General features: G+C 43.2%; 1 protein-coding gene across 1 annotated transcript in view; it reads left to right on the forward strand.

Annotated features, from left to right (window-relative positions):
* The first annotated feature begins 2,713 nt into the window (after positions 1-2,713).
* Positions 2,714-21,001, forward strand: part of LOC148509123 (NXPE family member 2-like) — a 112,110-nt gene continuing 93,822 nt past the window's right edge. The window contains exons 1-3 of the mRNA XM_088443547.1: positions 2,714-2,742; positions 2,887-3,557; positions 4,284-4,345. Coding sequence (XP_088299673.1) covers positions 2,734-2,742; positions 2,887-3,557; positions 4,284-4,345 — 742 coding nt within the window. The 5' untranslated portion in view covers positions 2,714-2,733. The remainder of the gene's footprint in view (positions 2,743-2,886; positions 3,558-4,283; positions 4,346-21,001) is intronic.

Consider the following 21,001-nt stretch of genomic DNA (forward strand, 5'->3'; position numbering starts at 1 on the left):
TCCATCAGGCCTCTGACCTACTGTAGTTAAGGAAAACATTCTTAGTTTTAAAAATTCCTAGTGGTCTTATAGTTTATTAAACTGCCATCCTGTCTACCACTGCAATGCCACTCTGCCATGTTGGAAGCTTATCTGCCACATGTTAGTGCCACCCACTGCTGTCGCTTAGCTTAGTCAGCCAGCTAGCTGGATGCAACCTTTTGGCCCTTAACTAGATGAAAAAATCAATATTGTGAGCTGTGAAGTGATCAAAATTGACTGGAAATGACTGGAAATAAATATTATTGAGGCTAATAATACTGTAGGAACAAAAACAGGTCCAAATTATGTGATTTTATTTTTAGAAAAAATACAGATCCAAAATTCCAAACCCAAAACCAAAACACGCAAGGGGCGGTTTTGGCAAAACCAAATCCAGATCCAAAACACGAGGAGATACAGATCCAAAACCAAAACACGGGGGTCGGCGCACCTCCCTAATTTTTGTGTGACTTTTTCCCTTCAAATGAATAGAACATTGCAATAGAATGCGTAAGCAGCTTCTGCTGATTAAAATGATATGTAGCATGCCTATGTTCTGTGTGCGACTGCGGGTGTATCTGCGTGGAAAACACTACTTTACAGTGTCACAGCCGCTGGCACTGTAACGTAGAATTTTGCATGCATATATAACCGCAGTCGCACACAGAATATAGGCATTCCACATATAATTTTAATCAGCAGAAGCTGCTTGTGTGTTCTATTTGCATCACTGTGCAAATAAGATGCAATTGAAACTTGCACAAAAAGACGCTTGGCGCTATCGAGTCACACGGTGCTCACACATTATGTTTAATGCGACTTGTAGCACATGGAGGATAGATGTATGTGGAGTGGACACATTTGTACTTGCCGACATTTGCTTTCTCCCCTCTGGGAAAGTGTCCCAAGGGGAGATGCAGCTGCTGGGGCCCGAACCAAAGACTTCAAGTCATTAGGCCTTGCCCCGCACAGCATAATGCGACAAATCATGGGTCTATCAGGATGAGGCATGGCTAAAATCACATGATTCTAGATGAATTGCATCATATTGTCCTTGTCTTCTGCTATCTGGGAGAGTGGATAAGTATGCTGAGTGCATTTGCACATTGAATCGTCTGACCCTTCTAATTGTGGTTATTTTTGCATGTTGCCAAACCTAAATTTTACTTGTTCCATTTATCATTGACTTCCACCCATGCTGATATCTGCTTTTTTACCTTTATCCTTGTCTACCATCCACCCTGAACTCTACAATTCTGATAACAGATTACCACAGTTGATGTGTATATACTGTGATTAATTTAATATTTTCTTTACAGACTGACCACAGTTACCCGCAGGCCCTTACTGTCTGGGCATGGTGGCACTTGTTGTTCCACAAGCACCAGCATGCTGGGGCAGTCTACCTGGGACTTGTAGTCCACCTCTAACAATATTATTAACCATTCTATTACTATTAACAAGGCATCCACCGCCACCAGGGATGCAGGGAATACGGCTGGTAGTTTCTCAGAAATTGGGAACCCATTTTATTTTTAAGTTCCCAACTTTCCAAGGAATTACAGCCTTGGCTGACCAGTTTGGGACTGGTTAATTACATGACAGGGGGACCCCATGCTGCATGTCCCCCTGCCATGGCATTACCCCCTGACTGGTTCATCCAAGTGCTGGTTATTTGAGCATAGGAGGAACCCCAAGTAATTTTTTTCCCCTATTTACCAATACCAGCCCAGGCTGTGAGGTCCAGGGCTGGTTACTGATTTGGATGAAAGATGGACTCCACACATTTTTTAAAAACGTTAACACTTTGTCAAATTTATACAAAGCCTGCAAAAAATCATAATAATCAGTGCAGTGCTTCTGTTTGGGTGGGTTTGCTATAGTTTATTAACTTCAATTTGCCGTTGCTTAAACTGACAGACTTTAGAGCTGTAAAAAATGACTGACATAGATATTGGGTTTTAATTGAAGTGGAAAATCGATGGATGATTAATAGTCATTTTGTAGATAGCTAAATGCTGTCAAAACCAACAATTAGTAAATTTACCTCTTTGAATTATTTTTTTTGCCACCAAGGAATTGGCATAAAGTTGCAGAATAAGAATTATGATGCATGGCAAGGGTCACTCATATCAGAGCTCTCTTTTGTTTGTTTAACCTGGGTTGTGTACTTTTTTGCTTAGTATTGCTATATTTTCTTCAACTTTGCTACTATTTCCTTCATTGTGCTACTTTTCCTTAAATTTTGTTTGCTTATAGTATAAGTGCTTAGAAATAGTGTTTTGGCGTGACTAAGTAGCAAAGTGCATGGTGCACTAAACAGAGCTATTTGACATGAACTGAGGACAGGTGTATACTAATAAGTGTATTGTATTTCTTTGAGTCTAGATGACCCATAACTGACCCTCAGTAATGAAGCGCAGACTTTTCATACCTCTATACTTCAGACTTCCCTGGAATTCAGTTAAATCATGTAAATCAGTTCATTAGTTAGGAAGGAAGGATCAATAGGAAGCAATTTGTCAATAATATTGGATTGGACACATTTAATTTTTCCACATTGTCTAACATATTATGAATTCAGCAAGTTCAAATATTCTCTGTTGCAGGACAATTAGAAGAATGTTCAAATCTGATAACAGAGGGTTTAGAAAACTTTTGGCTCTTACAATAACTTTAGGTTTGGTGTCTGGCTTCATCATTCATCTAAAAATGCTCCAGGTATGTTCTCATTGACTAAATAAATCATACTCTGTATCTGTGGACAAGTCTTAATATTGTCTAGCAATAGAATTATTGTTAATTTACTATCAGCTTTCAAATTTTTAATTTCCTCAAGTAAAGCATGATCTGCTCTCTGCCTAGGGTCAGGTAGAAATCATGTCCATGAAAACTGAACCTGAAAGCACAGACCGGCAAATAAACCAGCTACTGACTTTCATAAATCAAAAAATTCCAAAAGTTGGATTTATGTATTTAAATGAAACAACCAGTGCTAAAGACAGCACAGCAACCATTATAGAGTATAAAGAAAAGTACTGTGTTGGAGATGTTTTAACTGTTCGAGTTGAAATGTTCAATTATTTGGGTAGAAAGAAGACCTACGGAGGAGACTTTATAAGAGCCCGGATTTTTTCCTCTAAGCTTGATGCTGGAGCTTCTGGAAAGGTTAAAGATTTTAACAATGGGACCTATAATGTCTATTTCACTCTGTTATGGGAAGGTCGTGTGCAAATATCCATCCTTTTGATGCATCCGAGTGAAGGAGTGTCTGCTTTATGGAAAGGAAGGAATTCTGGATACAAATATATTAGTTACACAGGAAAATTCCTCAATAAAAGTCAAGAAGTTTATACACAATGTGGATTTCATCTGGATTCACAAACAGAAAGATGTGAATTTGAGGACAAGAAATATGGAGAATTCTTCTACTGCACCAAACTTCCCGGTGTAGCTTGTGAGGCTTTTATTGCACTAAGGAGTATGAACACGCATTACACAAATCTCACTGATATGGAGAAGAATCTTTTTCTTAGGTAAATATTTCCTTAAAATTAGTATTTCAAATTAACTAGTTTGCATTTCAGATGCCCTATACTTTCTAGTCCTAATTTATATTTTTAGAAATTATGAAAGGATCCACTTTGCTGTTTGGAGCGATGCTTTCCTACTGTGTAGTACAGTGAAACTATTCTGAAAATAACACTAGTGTCTGATAAGTAATAGTGATAAAGATATTTTCCACTTCTAATTAAGCTACTTCCGACAGCTGCCATTTCATCAATTTTTAGTATGTGATTACAGAGGCAGATCAGTAGAGAGGACTCTGATAAATTGAAAAAGCAAACAATATACTTTCAGTAAATATTTAATCTACAAGCAATTGAACAGCTGAGAAGGAAGCACAATGTGGTTAGGAAAAGTTGCACATCAGCTGTAGGTGGAAAATATTTTTAAGGAGCATTATGGTTCAAATTTAATGTAAACAATATAATGCACGATCTTGTTACATTAAAAACATTATCCAGAGATAAATGTATATGTACAGCATGCACACATGTACGGAGCCTGGGAAGTACTGCTTCAAATCACCTTTCTTACAATGATGAAAGGTTTAGAGGCAAACAAGACAAGTCGATCCGAGGCTCTGGACATGGGTGAGTACTACATATTCACAACATTGTTAGAAGATTGTGGACTTATAGTACATATGTCTGTCATAGCTAATTGTCTTATATATTTTTTCTATATAACCTTAAAAGATCCAACATTGGCAAACAAATTATTAAACTGACTGAAAATATTGATGTTTTGAAATGCACAGGTAAGTTTATTCTTTTGATTACTCCTAATATGTTTAAAGCATATACAGAAAAATAATATAGTATAACACTCAGGGCCGTAATTAAGGTCTGTGGAGGCCCCTGGGCAACAAACTTGTGTGAGCTCCTATTAAAAAAATTATCAAAATGATATATTTGCGAGGTTATAACAAAGTATAATATATCAAGATTGTTATCAATCCCTATAGAAAGCTGATATGGATGATATAAAGTCAAAAAATACAAATAGCATTTTACAAAATGTATTGTAATGTTGCATTTATCTTGCATAATTCAAAGAAATAACAACAATTACACAAATGGCATTACCATGAAGTGTATTAACAGGGTTTTATAATTATTATCAATTATATGGTGGCGCAAAGGGTCCCCGTCAACAGTATCTTACAAAGTACATAAACTGTAATAGTTTCAACAAAACAAGAAAATGTTACTTACTCTACAGAACATTATAGGACATGTTCATGGTTTATATACATTAATGCATCAGCAGTTCTAATGCTTAGATAGCAGCAGGACAGCTGAACCCAAAGATATAGATGCTTTTAAACATATAGAAAGCATGCTTCCTGGCTTTTTGAGAGGCAAATAAGTAAATGACATCATTGAAGTCAAGTTCACGCACATGTCATGTTCAATACTCATCAGGGTAAGCCACGAAAGACGACTTTGAGACATTATTGTTCTTAGTCTGTTCTTTATGATCTTCAATAGGAAAAAGACCATTCACCACTGCAGTTTGACACCATCATTACCAAGTAGAGTCTTAGAAGAAGGAAATGTTGATTTAAAATTTTCTCAACAAGAATTTTGTACAAGAACCGTTCCTTTGGCATATTGTGAAGCTTTGTAAAGCTTCACAATGGCAGCAAAATGCACTAACTCATTATCAAGGCTGTGCTCTAGGTCATTTTGATATATGCTGAAAAGACTAGCTGCAGCTGAATAGATCTCGGAAGAATTCAACTCTTCAAGCCGGTTAAGGAACCCAAACCGCTCACAAACCATATCATAAGCAGCTATTATCTCAGTTAATGATAGAATCAAATGGTCAACAACTGGAATAAAGTTTACTTCTCCCTGGGAGTCATCTGAGCAATCTCTGCTTTACCAGAATCCAGTGGGATGATGTGAATATTTCCCATGCAATGACGAATCAGAGTATAGTTGGCTGTTCCACACAATCTCTTTCCCAAATCCTGATATTCATCAAAACTGTCTTTCTTGACTCTACAAATGTTTTCAGGAACCCGAGTGCCATTAATGCAGAATTGAGTACCACTGTAGGGTCCTGTAGTATGAGATTTGTTGTATTAAATCTTTCTAAAATATCATTCCAGAAAGATGTGTACAAAGCAATTTCCAATGTACTCATCTTCTTATGAAGACTATCTGCTTCATTTCAAACTACATCCTTCTGCTCCTGATCAGTTGAAATGTCATCTAGTGCTTCTTTAATCATTTCATATCCTTGCACAATGGCTTTTGCTGCATCAGGTCTGCAGGACCAATGAGTTTCACTCAGTCTTTTGAGAATATACAACCGTGTGTCTGCCTGAGACAACTTTTTCTTTAGAATTATATAACATGTTGTAGATGCATTGAAGAATACATTTATTTGCTATACAAAATCGAAGTAACATACAGCTGCAGAGCACGTATTGGCTGCTGATTTTCCTACTAGATTCAGAGAATGTCTACAGCATGGCACAAAAACTGACAAGCTATTGTATTCTCTTATGAGAGCTTGCATTCCTTGGTACTTGGCACTCATGTTTGCAGCATTATCATAGGACTGTGGAGATACCATTATGTGTTACTAAACAATTTAAAGATTTGAGTTTGTTCTTCTGAGGGTAATACATTTATATATAAACCCCATTTCCTATAGAATTTTTCAACACCATTATCCAAATCAGGGAGAGTAGCTCTCCTATTGAAGTACATAAGTTGTGTCATCTTCAACTTGACTTCATTCAACGAAGGAAAGGTTTTGGAGGTCCAGTGAATAAGAATTATCTTTTTTACTATAGTGACTGTTGTAGTTAATAAAGGAATTATAGATTTTTTTTCCTTACCTAAGGACCAATTAGAAAAATTGACACACAAACAGGCTAACAGGTCTGGACAGAGTTGGAGGGAAAAATTTAATTAATAAGATTGATAAGTTTAATACAGAATCTTCTAATTTTCAGAATCAATTATATGTATGATTAGGACTGAGGTATTTTGAAGTGTGGGAATATCTCTTTGCCAGGCGACTACCAATTTATCAAATGCCGGATAAGCCAATGTCTAGTTTTATAAGGGATGGAGGGAGAAAGTTTCAATAAAGAACCGATAAGGTCCAGAGAAGAAGCATCATAAAATGAAGATGAGATGGAATTTATAAAGTGTCTAGTTTGTAGAAACATATAAAACTCATTATTAGGAAGTTGGTATTGTTGTTGCAATGAAGCAAAAGTTAACATTGAACCCCCTGGATCAAAGACCTTGGATGCCAAGTTGAGTCCCCTATCTCTTCAAGTAAGACATTTAGTGTTGTCTAGTGATTGCTGAAAGGATGTATTACCCCATAAAGGGACAAAAGGAGTGCTAGTAGAAGATCTAGAAAATATTTTATTACGTGCAAATCATGAAGCATATGTATAGTATCTATGAACATAATGGGATCCAACAAATGGGAAGGGATTTCAGAAGATTTAGCATGCAAAAGAGCACCTGGAGAAAAAGGAGGGAATGATGAACATTCTAGACTCCAGTCAGTATAGGAACTCATCTCAAGTAACCAATCTCTAATATAGCCAAAGAAAACAGAAAAAGAGTAAGATTTTAAGTCTGGGACTCCTAAACCCCCTCCCCGAGCATTGCCAACAATTTTGAAAAAGCAATTTTAGGTATTTTGCTTTGCCATAAAAATGTAGATACCGAGCTTGTGAAATGTTTAATGTCTTAGTTGGATACAGTAATACGCAGCATCTGCATGAAGTAGAAGATTTTTGGGAAAACTATACTTTGAATTACAGCACTCCTGCCTAGTAGTGAAAGAGGTAAATGCCTCCAACCATCTAATAATGAAATAATCTTATTGATGGTAGGGGAAAAGTTACAATTGTAAAATTGTGTGAGGTTAGAAGGTATAGTGACCCCCAAGCATTTGATGTATAATGGAGATAAGGTAAGTGAAAAGGGTATCGGAGCAGTATCAGAATTAAAAGATTTATTATCTATGACTAAAAATTTGGATTTGTCAATATTGATCTTATAACCAGAGAATAATCCAAAATCATTGATAATTGAGAAAATCTCTGTCAGAGAAGAATGGGGATTGGATACAAATAGCAGCATATCACCTGCGAAAAGAGCGACTTTAAGGTCAACTTTGCCAATGCGAATTCCAGTAAATAAGGGAGAGGAGCATAGAGCAATGGCCAGTGGCTCCAAAGCAATTGCAAAGAGAAGTGGGGATATCGGGCATCCCTGTTTGATCCCCCTCTGTATTATGAAGGGATTAGATAAAATGCCATTACATGAAACTTGAGTGTTGGAATGATAATAGAGTGTCTTCAAGATGTCAATTAAGGGCTCAGGGATTCCAAAGCACAACAATGTTTTAAAGAGATGTTTCTACAGAATTAGGTCAAACGCCTTTTCGGCATCTAATGATATGACCATATTGGTGCCGAGAGACCCTGAGTCCTTGCTGAAAGCACCTGCCTGACATTAACAACTGAGTGCCTACCTTTAATGAAGCCCATTATGGTAGAACATTCTTCAGTCGTTCAGCAAGAATTTTAGTGAAAATTTTATAATCAAGGTTAAGGAGAGAGATAGGTTGATAGGACCTCGGTTTAGATAAATCTCTCCCTGGTTTGGGCAAGACCTTGATGATAGCTGCATTAAAATAGAGAGGAATGGACTTGGTAGCAATAATATTGTTATAAAGAGCCACAAGTGTGTTCCCTACACGATTTTGAAGAATTGTGTAGAAATCTCCACTCAGATCACCCGGGCCAGGTGCTTTATCAGTCTTTAAATGCTTTATAACCTGTAAAACTTAATGTAAAGTTATAGGAGCATGTAAAACTGAGGACATGTCTGGAGACACTGTAGGGAAGGGAAGAGAGTCCCAAGCGACAAAAGAGGGTGTAGAAGGAGAGTGCTGGTCATCCATGACCCGGGGGGAAGGGGTACCGAGGGAGTACCAGATATGATATTAGGAGTGTTGGAGTCTGGATGAGTGTAGAGCTTTGTATAAAATTTGCTCATAATCTCAGCAATCTGGGCATTAGTTGAGGTAAGGGACCCATCCTGTGTGGTTAAAGGATGGACCAACATAGGGCTGCGAGTGCCATTTAGAAGATTGGTCAATAGTTGCCTCATCTTATTTCCAAACTTATGGAAACGGAAGTTAACATTAAAAGAGTATTTTTCTCCAATATTTTCTGCAATATATCAAAATGAGTCTTTTTTAATAAATAATCCTGTTTATTACTGAGATTGGGGGACTCTTTATATTTTTGGAAGGCTTCTGTTAGAGAAGCTTGTATGTCAATATACAGTAAGAGTTGGAAAATATTTTGTTTTGAGCCGAAACATAGGAAAGAATGGTTACATGTAGCACCGCTTTGGCTATTTGCCAGAATATGGCAGGATCAGTTCCCAAATGATAGATGTTGTCTTTTTTAAATTCCTTCCATGCAGACTCCAACCTATTCCTAAATTTCAAATATTGAGCGAGATGTGAAGGGAATCTCCACTGCCTAGGACCACTTCTCTCTAACTGTAGGAAGAAAGGAAAAAAGGAACTGGTCATGGATCTGCAATGTCTGCTGTGATTGCGATTCTTCATGAAGATATCCAGCAGGTTCTGCTGGATTACTGAAATCAACATGAGACGATCCCACATAAAGCCATAAGGTTGCCGGATACATCATGTTAAATTTCTGCTTGTTTTTCACCAGCTGTGCACAAATATTAGAGATGGCTTTGCGCACCCTTGATAGTTCGACGGAGTAGTCCTAAAATGAAAATATATTGTGCTCCTCCCATATAAGATTCCGCACCTTGCAAAATGCAAACCAAATTGCAGATTTATGCAAGTAATTAAGGCATTTGAAGAGTGTCACTCGTGGGCGAGAAGGGGATGATGTAGGTTGAGGGCCTAATCTGTGGACCCTTTCGATGACAAGATCATGGCAAATATCCTCAATGCTTAATAGGGAGGGTACGGTCTGCCTCACGAAGTGTGCCAGTGCGGCTCCTTTAACCGTTTCCGGCAATCTCACTAACTGTATGTTATTCCAGCATGACCGGTGTTCTAAATCGTCCACTTTGTTTAGTAAATACATGTTGTGTTTGTGAAGACGTTTAACTTCATGTCTCACATCAGCAATATCAAGATTTGTGACTTTGAGCTGAAGTTCCGTGTTATTCACCCTTTGCGTTAACCCCTGGAGCTGTGTGGATATGTCTGCTACAGCCTGGGTAAGTAGTGGAGCCATAGTGGATTTTATGGCCTCCACCAAGTCCCCATATGTTGCAGGGGAGTCAAGGGACCTTCCTACCTGGGAAGTACAAGGGAGTGGTTTGGCTGCTGCTTTCTTGTAAGCCGGAGAGCCAGCATCTTTATCGGAGCCTGGCGCCATATTGGATTCAGCACGCCTTTTCTCCTGTAACGGCTGCGGGGATTTTGCCGGCATCTATGATGGGAAATATTTGTCCATCTCTAGTCAGGTAAGTTAGGGAGTAGAGCGGGTGACAGGGAGCTCAATTGGAGGCTTTGTAAAGCCGAGAGGGACAGTGAGAGGGGCTTAAATGTAGCGGAGCTCTGGTTCTCACACCATTCAACCAGAATCAGAAGTCCCAGTAGCAACAAGTATACATATGTAACATTAGACCTTTCCAGTTGTTGGAGAGAAGCAGAGCCAGGAACAATTTGTTTTGTTGTTCTGTATTTTCGGATGACACAAATTCCGTGTACATTTTCGCAGAAATTTCTTCCAACTCTTAGACTGTTCTTGAATTGATCGTCGCAGTTTTGTAATTGAGATGATCCTGTTTTTGCCCAAAAGGTCATCATTTCATGTGTTGATAATTCTGGCCATAAGCCAATATCATTGTAAAATCCAGGATTTTGAGTCCCAGTTTCCTTATTTTGTTTCTCTTTAATTCCATCCATCATTGAAAAACTACTATCTTCACCGGATTCTTCACAACCATGTGTATATGAAGTAGTTGCCTCCTCTGCTGCTAGCTGTAATGAAGGTGATGCTACTGTTGGCACTGACGATGTTGAAGCTGCTACAGCAGGCTGTCTTTTGCTCATAAAGTAATCCTCAATTCTTCCAACCTTTGCAATAGTTTCTTGTTGCTTACTCTTGCATTCTTTAGCCAGTTTTCTTTTTTCTGCACCACTTTCATATACAAGTGGAGTTTTATATCTGTCACTCATGTTTGGGTAAATTGCTTAAGGAACAGAAAAAGCAGTTTTAATTAACCCAGCCTGCATCCCAGCAGTGGCGTAACTAGGGCAGGGCGAGCGGGGTTCGTGCCCTGGGCGCCGATGGACCGGCGGCGCGGGGGGGTGCCGCCGGCCACGGTACCGGCCCGCCCACCCTAGATAGCCAGTGTAGCGCCGACCGCAATGAGTACGGTCAGCGCTACACATTTGCACAGGACCGGCGCTAGGCTTCCAGCGCCGGTCCTGTGCAGCATGCCTGAGCCCGTTCCCTCCCCCTGAGCGCTTGCCCAATAGCGCCAGGAGGCGGGCTCAGGCTGTGCATAACACACGCATCGCTGCCAGCGCTGGCGGCGATGCGTGTGTTAAACAGCAGCCAATGAGAGTCAGATAGACTCTCATTGACTGCTGCAGCACCTACTGCAAGAGCCGGACTTCCATCTGGCTCCTGCAGTGGGTAATGGGACTGACGCCATGACGTCAGTCCCATAACGCTGAGCGCGCCAGCCCGGGCGGACTGGAGGGCAGGAGCGGCATCGGCATCGCGGACAGGAGCAGCGTGGAATCAGGTAAGTATATTTTTATATATATTTATTTATTTTTAAACCTTACCTATCTGCACAACGGGGGAGGGGTTGGCTACTACTGGGGGGGACATCTACTGGGGGGGACATCTACTGGGGGTGCCATTGGGAGGACCTCTACTGGGGGGGGGCTACTCTACTGGGGACTACTACTTGGGGGGGGACTACCACTGGGGGCATTCTAAAAGGGGCCTAGTATTACTAGAGGCACTGCACTCGGGGGACCACTAATGGGGACAATAATAGGAAGGGCCACTACAGGGACCACTGGATAAGGGGGGGGGGTCACTACTGGGAGCCTGCATCAGGGGGACCACTACTGGGGGCACTGCATGGGAGGGGGGACACTACTGCTGGGGGCACTATATAAGGGGCTTACTGCTAGGGGCACTGCGGGGACCACTACAGGGGGCACTAGATAGGGGGGATCACTACAGGGTGCCTGCATAAGGGGACCACTACTGGGAAAACTGCATGGGGGGGACTACTGCTGGGGGCACTATATAAAAGGGCACTGCATAAGGGGATACCGCTACTGGGCGCACTGCATTGTGGGGACTGCTACTGGGGGCACTGCATAAGGGGGAACACTACGTGGGGCACTGCATTTGGGGGGGCCACTACTGGGGGTACTGAGTAAGGGGAACTAATTGGGGGCTGTATAAGAGGGACCACTACTGGGGATACTGTATAAGGGGCACTACTATGGGCCTGCATGAGAGGGACCACAACTGCATACTGGGGGTACCACTAGGGTTAAGGTGCATATGGATAGGAATGTTCAGTTTGAAAATAAAGGGGTGTGTCATGTTGACACGCCCCATTTTTAAGTGACCACGCCCATTTTTTTGCCGCACGCGCCTTCGGCCCGCGCACATGGGGGGGGGCTCCCTTTTCAAATTTGCCCTGGGCTCCAAATACCCTAGTTACGCCTCTGCATCCCAGTGACCATTATTTGATTGACCTCTATATACAGGAGTGATAGAACATTTGGGGAGGGCAAGATATAAATAATTTTGGTGCCCACCACAACTTACCTGTTGGTGGGTGAAAGTGGGTCGATAGCATAGGGGAAGGAGGAGGCTGACACTACAGAGGAAGGGAAGAGCAGGACCACCAGGGAGGGGTAGGCGGCACCATAATGTAGCAGGAAGCAGGGGCTGTGCATTATAGCAATAGGCTGCACAGCCCCTGCACTGCACGGAGGATGAGGTGTAGCATGCGGTCTTTTAACTTAAAAGTCCACACATTACACCTCCTCCGTGCAGGGGCTGTGCAATGTTTTCCTATAATGCACTGCCCCTGACCATCTGCGGTTGACCGCTCCACAGTTGCCTCTGAAATGTTTTGGGAGGCGAGCTGCCCCTTTAACCCCCCCCCCCACTGCCATACAGTACACAGAACATTCCAGTGACTCACAAATTATTATAATCAATGTTTTACATTACAGTATATGTAGTATTGCACATGCTAATGTCTGCAATCACAAAGCCGTCACAGGCCAACATAAAGATGCCCACTTTCCCTATCTCACATCCGTAATACCTTGCAATCCAGCAAAACATTGGTAACATCAAGTAACATCAGAGCTTCTTGCACAATTACAGCAGGTCGGACCTTACTCAGAAATTGTTAACCTCATCGCATGCAGTGAGTACTCAAAAGCTGTGTATGCATGCCCATGCAGTGGCGATTAAACGGACTGGCATGCCTGCATTTCTCCAACTACCCCCCCTTCTCCACCCCCAAACGCTCTCTGCCTGTCAATCTCTCTGCGAAGGCTTTCCGTGTTCTGCATGATTGCAGTGCGATCACAGTTTCACTGGTCACGCACTGCGATGCATACGCATGCACAGTACGTATCAATCGGCCGTCTGAGTATGCTGTTGCGATCCGTGCTGAATCAGGCCCAATGTACATTATACAACACAGTATACCTTGCAAATAAGTCCCAAAATGATATTTTTGTTGTGTTGTGATCATTCTAATGCTCTGATTTTACCTGTTAAAACTGTTTTTTTTACTAAAATAAATCATAATATTTCTTACCTTGCTACAGTGTCCAGATGGTTTGACTCTAAAGGTACCCATACATCTGCAATCCTGCGATGCTGCAACCTGGCATCGCAGGATCGCAGAAATCCAACAAGTTGGATTTTCCCGATTTGACAATCGCAAAAAATGATCGTGATTGTCTAATCGGGGACATTTAACATGTAAAATTTCAGCGATCCTGCGATGGATCGCTGAACATCTATGGTGGGCGGTCGGCATTTCCACCCGGAAGATCAGCATTGCTACATCATGACAATCCATCGCAGATGTATGGGCACCTTAAGTTCACTCAAGATTCTAGCACACAGACGCTGTGTAGAGAACTGTGGACCTGTGGATAAAGAGAGAAAAAGATTATGAGAGTGGCAGCAGACCCTCCCTCATATAACAACATGTTTACTAATATCAACAAATCATAACAGTTCTTACCTTGCTAGTGTCCAGATGGTTTCATTCTAAGTTCATTCAAGATTCTAGCACACAGTCGCTGTGTAGAGAACTGTTAGATAAAGAGAGAAAAACATTATTGGCCCATATATATATATATTAGGGGTGAGCGGGTTTGGATTTCTGAAATCCGAACCCCCCCGAGCCCCCCCGATCCGAGGCAGATCCGAGTCAGGCTCGACTTTTCCAGCCTGACTCAGATCTGAAATCGAGGCAAAACGTCATCATCCCGCCTTCCGAGTCTCGCGGGTTTTGGAACCTATATAAGGTACCCGCGTCGGCGCCATTTTCTCACTCAGCTGTGGACAGTGAAGAGGGTGGGTGGGAGTTAGGGCTGGCTGGGCTGTGTATTGTAGTGTAGTGTAGTGCAGAGTAGTGTTGTGCTGTGCTGTGCTGCGCTGTGCTGCTGTTGTCCACTACTTCAAAGTCCATAGGGGCTGGCTGTGTTGTGCTGTGCTGCTGTTGTTAATAGGGGCTGTGTCCACTGCTTCAAAGTCCATAGGGGCTGGCTGGACTGTGTTGTGCAGTCAGTTCTCCATAGGGGCTGTGTCCACTCCAAAGTCCTGTGCAGTGTCCCTGTCCTAAAGGGGTGCTGTAGTGTTGTCCAGGGGGTGCTCTGTCCATCAGGGGTGCTCCCCCCAAGTGCTAAAAAAATAATATTTTTTGTGTTTGTGAATTGTGTGCGCAGTAGCCGCACGTGCATCAACAAAGTAGTGCCAAGCGTGCGCCTGTGTCATAAGTAAAGGGCCGGCTGGCTTGACCGTTAAAGGGTGCTGTAACCCCCAAAGTACACTCCAGTCCAAACCAAAAAAAAAATTATTTTCTATGTTTGTGAATTGTGTGCGCAGTAGCCGCACGTGCAAGTAGTGCCAAGCGTGCGCCTGTGTCATAAGTAAAGGGCCGGCTGGCTTGACCATTAAAGGGTGCTGTAACCCCCAAAGTACACTCCAGTCCAAACCAAAAAAAAAATTATTTTTTGTGTTTGTGAATTGTGTGCGCAGTAGCCGCACGTGCATCAACAAAGTAGTGCCAAGCGTTTGCCTGTGTCATAAGTAAAGGGCAGGCTGGCTTGACCGTTAAGGGTGCTGTAACCCCCAAAGTACACTCCAGTCCAAACCAAAAAAAAAATTAGTTTCTGTGTTTGTGAATTGTGTGCGCAGTAGCCGCACATGCATCAACAAAGTAGTGCCAAGCGTGTGCCTGTGTCATAAGTAAAGGGCCGGCTGGCTTGACCGTTAAAGGGTGCTGTAACCCCCAAAGTACACTCCAGTCCAAACCAAAAAAAAAATTATTTTCTGTGTTTGTGAATTGTGTGCGCAGTAGCCGCACGTGCATCAACAAAGTAGTGCCAAGCGTGCGCCTGTGTCTTAAGTAAAGGGCCGGCTGGCTTGACCGTTAAAGGGTGCTGTAACCCCCAAAGTACACTCCAGTCCAAACCAAAAAAATATATATTTTCTGTGTTTGTGAATTGTGTGCGCAGTAGCCGCACGTGCATCAACAAAGTAGTGCCAAGCGTGCGCCTGTGTCATAAGTAAAGGGCCGGCTGGCTTGACCGTTAAAGGGTGCTGTAACCCCCAAAGTACACTCCAGTCCAAACCAAAAAAAAAATTATTTTCTGTGTTTGTGAATTGTGTGCGCAGTAGCCGCACGTGCAAGTAGTGCCAAGCGTGCGCCTGTGTCATAAGTAAAGGGCCGGCTGGCTTGACCATTAAAGGGTGCAGTAACCCCCAAAGTACACTCCAGTCCAAACCAAAAAAAAAATTATTTTCTGTGTTTGTGAATTGTGTGCGCAGTAGCCGCACGTGCATCAACAAAGTAGTGCCAAGCGTTTGCCTGTGTCATAAGTAAAGGGCAGGCTGGCTTGACCGTTAAGGGTGCTGTAACCCCCAAAGTACACTCCAGTCCAAACCAAAAAAAAAATTAGTTTCTAGGTTTGTGAATTGTGTGCGCAGTAGCCGCACGTGCATCAACAAAGTAGTGCCAAGCGTGCGCCTGTGTCATAAGTAAAGGGCCGGCTGGCTTGACCGTTAAAGGGTGCTGTAACCCCCAAAGTACACTCCAGTCCAAACCAAAAAAATATATATTTTCTGTGTTTGTGAATTGTGTGCGCAGTAGCCGCACGTGCATCAACAAAGTAGTGCCAAGCGTGCGCCTGTGTCATAAGTAAAGGGCCAGCTGGCTTGACCGTTAAAGGGTGCTGTAACCCCCAAAGTACACTCCAGTCCGAACCAAAAAATATATATTTTCTGTGTTTGTGAATTGTGTGCGCAGTAGCTGCACGTGCATCAACAAAGTAGTGCCAAGCGTGCGCCTGTGTCATAAGTAAAGGGCCGGCTGGCTTGACCATTAAAGGGTGCTGTAACCCCCAAAGTACACTCCAGTCCAAACCAAAAAAATATATATTTTCGGTGTTTGTGAATTGTGTGCGCAGTAGCCGCACGTGCATCAACAAAGTAGTGCCAAGCATGCGCCTGTGTCATAAGTAAAGGGCCGGCTGGCTTGACCGTTAAAGGGTGCTGTAACCCCCAAAGTACACTCCAGTCCAAACCAAAAAAAAATATATTTTCTGTGTTTGTGAATTGTGTGCGCAGTAGCCTCACGTGCATCAACAAAGTAGTGCCAAGCGTGCGCCTGTGTCATAAGTAAAGGGCCGGCTGGCTTGACCGTTAAAGGGTGCTGTAACCCCCAAAGTACACTCCAGTCCAAACCAAAAAAAAAATTATTTTCTGTGTTTGTGAATTGTGTGCGCAGTAGCCGCACGTGCATCAACAAAGAAGTGCCAAGCGTGCGCCTGTGTCATAAGTAAAGGGCCTGCTGGCTTGACCGTTAAAGGGTGCTGTAACCCCCAAAGTACACTCCAGTCCAAACCAAAAAAATATATATTTTCTGTGTTTGTGAATTGTGTGCGCAGTAGCCGCACGTGCATGAACAAAGTAGTGCCAAGCGTTCGCCTGTGTCATAAGTAAAGGGCAGGCTGGCTTGACCGTTAAGGGTGCTGTAACCCCCAAAGTACACTCCAGTCCAAACCAAAAAAAAAATAATTTTCTGTGTTTGTGAATTGTGTGCGCAGTAGCCGCACGTGCATCAACAAAGAAGTGCCAAGCGTGCGCCTGTGTCATAAGTAAAGGGCCGGCTGGCTTGACCATTAAAGGGTGCTGTAACCCCCAAAGTACACTCCAGTCCAAACCAAAAAAATATATATTTTCTGTGTTTGTGAATTGTGTGCGCAGTAGCCGCACGTGCATCAACAAAGTAGTGCCAAGCTTTCGCCTGTGTCATAAGTAAAGGGCCGGTTGGCTTGACCGTTAAAGGGTGCTGCAAACCCCAAAGTACACTCCAGTCCAAACCAAAAAAATATATATTTTCGGTGTTTGTGAATTGTGTGCGCAGTAGCCGCACGTGCATCAACAAAGTAGTGCCAAGCATGCGCCTGTGTCATAAGTAAAGGGCCGGCTGGCTTGACCGTTAAAGGGTGCTGTAACCCCCAAAGTACACTCCAGTCCAAACCAAAAAAATATATATTTTCTGTGTTTGTGAATTGTGTGCGCAGTAGCCTCACGTGCATCAACAAAGTAGTAGTGCCAAGCGTGCGCCTGTGTCATAAGTAAAGGGCCGGCTGGCTTGACCGTTAAAGGGTGCTGTAACCCCCAAAGTACACTCCAGTCCAAACCAAAAAAAAAATTATTTTCTGTGTTTGTGAATTGTGTGCGCAGTAGCAGCACGTGCATCAACAAAGAAGTGCCAAGCGTGCGCCTGTGTCATAAGTAAAGGGCCTGCTGGCTTGACCGTTAAAGGGTGCTGTAACCCCCAAAGTACACTCCAGTCCAAACCAAAAAAATATATATTTTCTGTGTTTGTGAATTGTGTGCGCAGTAGCCGCACGTGCATGAACAAAGTAGTGCCAAGCGTTCGCCTGTGTCATAAGTAAAGGGCAGGCTGGCTTGACCGTTAAGGGTGCTGTAACCCCCAAAGTACACTCCAGTCCAAACCAAAAAAAAAATAATTTTCTGTGTTTGTGAATTGTGTGCGCAGTAGCCGCACGTGCATCAACAAAGAAGTGCCAAGCGTGCGCCTGTGTCATAAGTAAAGGGCCGGCTGGCTTGACCATTAAAGGGTGCTGTAACCCCCAAAGTACACTCCAGTCCAAACCAAAAAAATATATATTTTCTGTGTTTGTGAATTGTGTGCGCAGTAGCCGCACGTGCATCAACAAAGTAGTGCCAAGCTTTCGCCTGTGTCATAAGTAAAGGGCCGGTTGGCTTGACCGTTAAAGGGTGCTGCAAACCCCAAAGTACACTCCAGTCCAAACCAAAAAAAAATAATTTTCTGTGTTTGTCAATTGTGTGCGCAGTAGCCGCACGTGCATCAACAAAGTAGTGCCAAGCCGTGCGCCTGTGTCATAAGTAAAGGGCCGGCTGGCTTGACCGTTAAAGGGTGCTGTAACCCCCAAAGTACACTCCAGTCCAAACCAAAAAAAAATATATTTTCTGTGTTTGTGAATTGTGTGCGCAGTAGCCGCACGTGCATCAACAAAGTAGTGCCAAGCGTGCGCCTGTGTCATAAGTAAAGGGCAGGCTGGCTTGACCGTTAAAGGGTGCTGTAACCCCCAAAGTACACTTCAGTATAAACCAAAACAAAAATTATTTTCTGTGTTTGTGAATTGTGTGCGCAGTAGCCGCACGTGCAACAACAAAGAAGTGCCAAGCGTGCGCCTGTGTCATAAGTAAAGGGCCTGCTGGCTTGACCGTTAAAGGGTGCTGTAACCCCCAAAGTACACTCCAGTCCAAACCAAAAAAATATATATTTTCTGTGTTTGTGAATTGTGTGTGCAGTAGCCGCACATGCATCAACAAAGTAGTGCCAAGCTTTCGCCTGTGTCATAAGTAAAGGGCAGGCTGGCTTGACCGTTAAGGGTGCTGTAACCCCCAAAGTACACTCCAGTCCAAACCAAAAAAAAATTATTTTCTGTGTTTGTGAATTGTGTGCGCAGTAGCCGGACATGCATCAACAAAGTAGTGCCAAGCGTGTGCCTGTGTTATAAGTAAAGGGCCGGTTGGCTTGACCGTTAAAGGGTGCTGTAATCCCCAAAGTACACTCCAGTCCAAACCAAAAAAAAAATAATTTTCTGTGTTTGTCAATTGTGTGCGCAGTAGCCGCACGTGCATCAACAAAGTAGTGCCAAGCCGTGCGCCTGTGTCATAAGTAAAGGGCCGGCTGGCTTGACCGTTAAAGGGTGCTGTAACCCCCAAAGTACACTCCAGTCCAAACCAAAAAAATATATATTTTCTGTGTTTGTGAATTGTGTGCGCAGTAGCCGCACGTGCATCAACAAAGTAGTGCCAAGCGTGTGCCTGTGTCATAAGTAAAGGGCCGGCTGGCTTGACCGTTAAAGGGTGCTGTAACCCCCAAAGTACACTCCAGTCCAAACCAAAAAAAAAATTATTTTTTGTGTTTGTGAATTGTGTGCGCAGTAGCCGCACGTGCATCAACAAAGTAGTGCCAAGCGTGCGCCTGTGTCTTAAGTAAAGGGCCGTCTGGCTTGACCGTTAAAGGGTGCTGTAACCCCCAAAGTACACTCCAGTCCAAACCAAAAAAATATATATTTTCTGTGTTTGTGAATTGTGTGCGCAGTAGCCGCACGTGCATCAACAAAGTAGTGCCAAGCGTGCGCCTGTGTCATAAGTAAAGGGCCGGCTGGCTTGACCGTTAAAGGGTGCTGTAACCCCCAAAGTACACTCCAGTCCAAACCAAAAAAAAAATTATTTTCTGTGTTTGTGAATTGTGTGCGCAGTAGCCGCACGTGCATCAACAAAGTAGTGCCAAGCGTTTGCCTGTGTTATAAGTAAAGGGCAGGCTGGCTTGACCGTTAAAGGGTGCTGTAACCCCCAAAGTACACTCCAGTCCAAACCAAAAAAATATATATTTTCTGTGTTTGTGAATTGTGTGCGCAGTAGCCGCACGTGCATCAACAAAGTAGTGCCAAGCGTGCGCCTGTGTCATAAGTAAAGGGCCGGCTGGCTTGACCGTTAAAGGGTGCTGTAACCCCCAAAGTACACTCCAGTCCAAACCAAAAAAATATATATTTTCTGTGTCTGTGAATTGTGGGCGCAGTAGCCGCACGTGCATCAACAAAGTAGTGCCAAGCGTGCGCCTGTGTCATAAGTAATGGGCCGGCTGGCTTGACCATTAAAGGGTGCTGTAACCCCCAAAGTACACTCCAGTCCAAACCAAAAAAAAAATTATTTTCTGTGTTTGTGAATTGTGTGCGCAGTAGCCGCACGTGCATCAACAAAGTAGTGCCAAGCGTGCGCCTGTGTCATAAGTAAAGGGCCGGCTGGCTTGACCGTTAAAGGGTGCTGTAACCCCCGAAAGTACACTCCAGTCCAAACCAAAAAAATATATATTTTCTGTGTTTGTGAATTGTGTGCGCAGTATCCGCACGTGCATCAGCAAAGTAGTGCCAAGCGTGTGCCTGTGTCATAAGTAAAGGGCCGGCTGGCTTGACCGTTAAAGGGTGCTGTAACCCCCAAAGTACACTCCAGTCCAAACCAAAAAAATATATATTTTCTGTGTTTGTGAATTGTGTGCGCAGTAGCCGCACGTGCATCAACAAAGTAGTGCCAAGCGTGCGCCTGTGTCATAAGTAAAGGGCCAGCTGGCTTGACCATTAAAGGGTGCTGTAACCCCCAAAGTACACTCCAGTCCAAACCAAAAAAATATATATTTTCTGTGTTTGTGAATTGTGTGCGCAGTAGCTGCACGTGCATCAACAAAGTAGTGCCAAGCGTGCGCCTGTGTCATAAGTAAAGGGCCGGCTGGCTTGACCATTAAAGGGTGCTGTAACCCCCAAAGTACACTCCAGTCCAAACCAAAAAAATATATATTTTCGGTGTTTGTGAATTGTGTGCGCAGTAGCCGCACGTGCATCAACAAAGTAGTGCCAAGCATGCGCCTGTGTCATAAGTAAAGGGCCGGCTGGCTTGACCGTTAAAGGGTGCTGTAACCCCCAAAGTACACTCCAGTCCAAACCAAAAAAATATATATTTTCTGTGTTTGTGAATTGTGTGCGCAGTAGCCGCACGTGCATCAAC

Source organism: Taudactylus pleione, unplaced genomic scaffold (genome assembly GCF_031769625.1).
Source record: "Taudactylus pleione unplaced genomic scaffold, aTauple2 ptg000331l, whole genome shotgun sequence".
Taxonomy (NCBI): Eukaryota; Metazoa; Chordata; class Amphibia; order Anura; family Myobatrachidae; genus Taudactylus; species Taudactylus pleione.